A 4,637-nucleotide genomic window follows, 5' to 3' on the forward strand; every position below is an offset into this window, starting at 1 on the left:
GACCTATAACCAATCTGACCATTGAATGGGCCTACAGCCAATCAGAGCATTCGATAGAGCTGCAACCAATCAGAGCATTGGATAGAGCTGCAACCAATCAGATCACTGGATAGACCTACAACCAATCAGAACAATGAAACGCGTGACTTGGCACTGAGCAACGAAAACATTTATTTAACATATAATAACGGTTTTACCAAATCCTGTCGGAAGTACGGCAAACACATCTTGCTTGTCAACGTAAGCTTTGCGAAAATATACCGTCCAGTTTGTTTATTTGTGTCGCGATAGCGGATTCCACAGACCGTTCCACGTCAGCGACATCCATCTTGGTAAGGTGCCTCAACGATGCTCCTCGGTATCGCCATGGCATCAAACCCGCCCCATATTAGATAAACCATTGTGATTGGCCTGACCCCGGCAAGGTCGGGTGGAAGTCAGTTTGAATGGGAGGGTGGCCAGACGTATCTGCAGAGCAAATGAAACATGAGCTACATAGTCTGGTTCCCAGGTTACACTGACTCACCATTGATTTGTCATTGAGAAAGGGAACCAGTTCACTCTAAAGAAATACACCTTTGGGGAGAGCGGGAGAGACAGCGAGAGAAGTCGCAATCAGACGTAGACGGAGATAGAGGAACAGCGAGAACGACAACACAAATAGAGATGAAATATCAGAGACGGGGGGGGGGGGGGGGGAATGCAAAGACAGGACGGAGGAGGGAACTGAAGGAGAGGAGGCAGCGGGGGGGATTTGGAGAGAAAGGAACGTGGGACAGAAAAAAAATGAAAGGGGGGCTGAATTAAGAAGTGTGTGTGTGTGTGTGTGTGTGTGTGCGTGTGCGTGTGCGTGCGCGTGTGTGTGTGTCTACGTCTCGGGGCTTGGGGGAGTTTTATGATAATCATCATCAGCGAGCACGAACTAAGCCGATAATATAAAAATATAGCCGAAGCGCTATTATCAGCCTCCAAAACACAAACCGGGACAGCGGCGTCGCAGCCATGTAGCCTCTGTAATCCACTCGTTTTCTGTCTCATTCTTCTGTTCAACACAGAGAGGGTTTTTTTGGTTTTTTGGGTTTTTTTTATATCGAAGTCTTACTTTTTCTCCACAGTATTTCCAGACTTCCTTCCTTTCTTTTCTCTCCTTTTCTTTTCAATCCTCTAGAAAGACGCACGATATTTGACTCGGATCCCTTTTAGGATTCACGCACAATTAAAAGTTGAAAAGTCCCTCCAACTTTAGGAGTCGCGCCCATACGGTATTGTGTATGAATATTATCGTCATGCTGCCCAAGAAGACTGCGCATGTTCTTCTGCGGAGTTTGTTTCAAGTGTTCTGAAATATTCTTTTCGCCCCCTACTGGCTGCCGTGCTTATGTGAGCGTTTTGCAGCGTTTTGCAGCGTTTTGCAGCGTTCTTGTTTGAGCGGATGAAGATGCCTTGGTTGGTGGGGAAGAATGCGCTTTCAGAAATGTCCGTGTACTCCATCAGCGTTTCTAGCTAGGGGATATGGTGGTGGAGAGAGAGGAGGGATTCCCGCCACTTACCACCCGCACTCAACGCACGCTTGCTCCTTCCCAGGGTGTGGAGCGTGCGCTACAACCACAGCCACGACCAGCTGGTGCTGACGGCCAGCAGCGACAGCCGCCTCATCCTCTCCAACATGGTGTCCATCTCCTCGGAGCCCTTCGGACACCTGGTGGACGACGAGGACCTAAGCGAGGGTGAGGAAGCGCACCAGGATGACAAGTAAGTGGCGGGGCGCCGGGGCGGGGCCGTCTGGCCTTGTGTTTGGTTTGTTTCTCGCCGCGAAAGGCTGTGGCGGGATCCGTTGTCGACAAGCTCATTTCGAAAGCTGTTTTCACAGCGACACCGGTCGCGACATTTGTTTTGTCAGGTTTCGGAGCAACTGTGAGGAATGAAAATTGTCATATAAATAGGATTTATTGTCACTATCATTCTAATTTAAAAATGTTTGCAACAGTCACAAATGAAAAGGGCTACGATATTGTAATTAACTTAATACAATAAAATAATTGTTTCAATGAACTAATTAGTCCTACTCCATTAACAGTGCTAAAAGAGGTTACTCCTAGAAGAGGTTTCTTTTAAATCAAGAGGAAATTGCTCGTCTCTTTATTGGTGTGGTGTGGGGGTGGTTTGAGCAGCCACACCTGTCCTGGGTCTAGTTAATTGTGGCCCAGGATGAGTGTGGCTGTATGCCTGTTGCTCTTTGATTGGTCCAACGAGCAACAGGTACAACCCCCATCCCCACACACACCCACAGGAGAGGAGCCCTTGTCATGGCGTGACACCCCACCTACCACCCCCACCCCCACCACACACAACCAAATCCCCTCAAAGAAAATCCACTTTTTTTTTTACCATTGTTAAATGGGTCTGCCTCGTCAGCTCTACAAACATCGTCATCAGGGATGGAGCAGTACCGATACTCAATCCATCCAATGGGATCGCACCGATGGGATGGTTCATCTTCATCAGAGAATATCCTAAGTACAAAAGTCTGATCCCAAGAGCATCTTGGTATAAGAATGAGTGACTCAGACGTAAACACTGGGAACTCTCGACTCCACTCTGAATCAACTTTGGTGACTCGACGACTCGGACTCGAAAAAACCAGGGAGTCGAGAGATTTGACGTTAATTGCTGCCAGGAGCAGTAAAAAAATGGCGGTTGGCGTCCTTGACGATTCTCGCCTAGTTTAACCAATCCGCATCGTTTAGGACTACAAGCTCCTCCACGATGGTTCTTGCTCCTGGAACCACTTTTAGAGCTAAATTCCTCCTGTGGAAATAAGTTCCTCAGTTCCTAAAAGTACTGGGAACTAAGTTCCTGGTTGCTGACATGGGTGGCAATGTATGTATGATTATACAAGCTGCTCCAGGAGGCCTTGAAAGGAACGGTCGGATGTGGAAATGTGTTGGTGTATTTACCGTCACGTCTGGAAAAGAGCGAGAGAGATACTGGGTTTGTGTGTGTGTGGGTGTGTAGCGTAGTGTGTGCAGCGTGTGTGGGTTATGTGTAATAATCATCCAAATTGACCTCATTCCAACAGGGCTTCCTTGCTCCTGAAGTGCCTCACAACAGTCTGTTTGTGCAGGCTGACAACTTGCACTTTTTTGACTCTCTCAGCTCATTTCTACCTGCCTGCGTGTGTGTGTGTGTGTGTGTCTGTGTGTGTCTGTGTGTGTCTGTGTGTGTCTGTGTGTGTCTGTGTGTGTGTGTGTGTGACCCAGGACGAAGGAGCCCCTGGCGGACAGCTTGGTGTCCACCTACGAGGAGCACGAGGACAGCGTCTACGCCGCGGAGTGGTCCTCAGCCGACCCCTGGCTCTTCGCCTCGCTCAGCTACGATGGGCGGCTGGTCATCAACAGGGTCCCCCGCGCCCTCAAATACCGTATACTGCTCTGAGCCGGGATTATTTTTGTACTTGTGGGTCTTCTGTGTCTGCGTTAATGTCTGAGAGAGAGAGAGAGAGAGAGAGAGAGAGAGAGAGAGAGAGAGAGAGAGAGAGAGAGAGAGGGAGAGGGAGAGGGAGAGAGAGAGAGAGAGAGAATTCCCATCTCTCCTTCAGACCCGTGTGGGGGCGACCGTGGCCAAGAGGCCGCCGCCCTTAGCGTGTACATAATGTACTATACTGTGTGTCTTGTGTTCTGTGGATCGTTGCCTGCGGTGGAAATGCATTAAATATTCTCCGGCTAGTGTCGAAATTAAAGTGACGAGAAGAAAAACACAAGAAATAATCATGCTTGCTTCACTTTTCTTTTTGGTGGACCCAGAGTGCGTGCGTGCGTGCGTGCGTGCGTGCGTGTCCGAACTATCGATTGGAATACCTCGAGGGCGGTGATTTTTGCCTCCCCAATTTCAGCCGCGCTCACATTCATATATTCTATACTCATAACCGCAGCCTTCCCTAAACCCCGCCGCCCCACCCCGTTCGATCGCCTCGTCTCCTTAAAATGAAACGTCTCAGAATTAACCCCCTTTAAACGGACCGCGGAGACCCCCACCACACAAACACTCACCGCACCTCCTGGGTGTCTTTTCCTCTACCCCCTCTCTTTTTTCTACCTCCTATTCTCTCCTCCCCGACCCCCCTCCCTCCATTTGCCCCAGTCTCTCTCTCTCTCTCTCTCTCTCTCTCTCTCTCTCTCTCTCTCTCTCCACCAGCCCCCTGTGTTTGTGGCGTGCTGAGGCTGAGGCTGGTCGATAGTGACAGTCCTAGCCTCGGCTATGGCAGACAGCATTGACAGGTCTTTTAATTGCAGCTTGACTCTGTGGATCATGCACTGGCGGGCACACACACACACACACACACACACACACTATACACACACACACACACACACACACACACACACACATCGGTGCCAAGGGAGGGGCGTGGGCACTTTATTAGCTATGCCAGTCAGAGCACGGGGCACGGCAGCTGAATACAGAATGTATTCCGCCATCGAATGCACAAGCCTACGCACACACACACAAAGCAGACTCTCTCTCTCTCTCTCTCTCTCCCCCTCTCTCAGACAGAGCCCTCATTACCCTGCAGTCAATTATTGAGAGAAGGGATCAGGGTGGTGATGCTGGGGGGGAGAAGGGAGGGGGGGGGGGGG

At 50.0% G+C, this 4,637-nt stretch overlaps 1 protein-coding gene across 1 annotated transcript in view; it reads left to right on the plus strand.

Annotated features, from left to right (window-relative positions):
- The window catches only part of eipr1 (EARP complex and GARP complex interacting protein 1), a 44,456-nt gene extending 40,717 nt beyond the window's left edge, over positions 1-3,739 (plus strand). Inside the window, exons 8-9 of the mRNA XM_080012581.1 lie at positions 1,585-1,752; positions 3,261-3,739. Coding sequence (XP_079868707.1) covers positions 1,585-1,752; positions 3,261-3,435 — 343 coding nt within the window. The 3' untranslated portion in view covers positions 3,436-3,739. The remainder of the gene's footprint in view (positions 1-1,584; positions 1,753-3,260) is intronic.
- Positions 3,740-4,637: the final 898 nt, after the last annotated feature.

This window comes from Zeus faber (genome assembly GCF_960531495.2).
Source record: "Zeus faber genome assembly, chromosome: 13".
In the NCBI taxonomy this organism is placed as follows: Eukaryota; Metazoa; Chordata; class Actinopteri; order Zeiformes; family Zeidae; genus Zeus; species Zeus faber.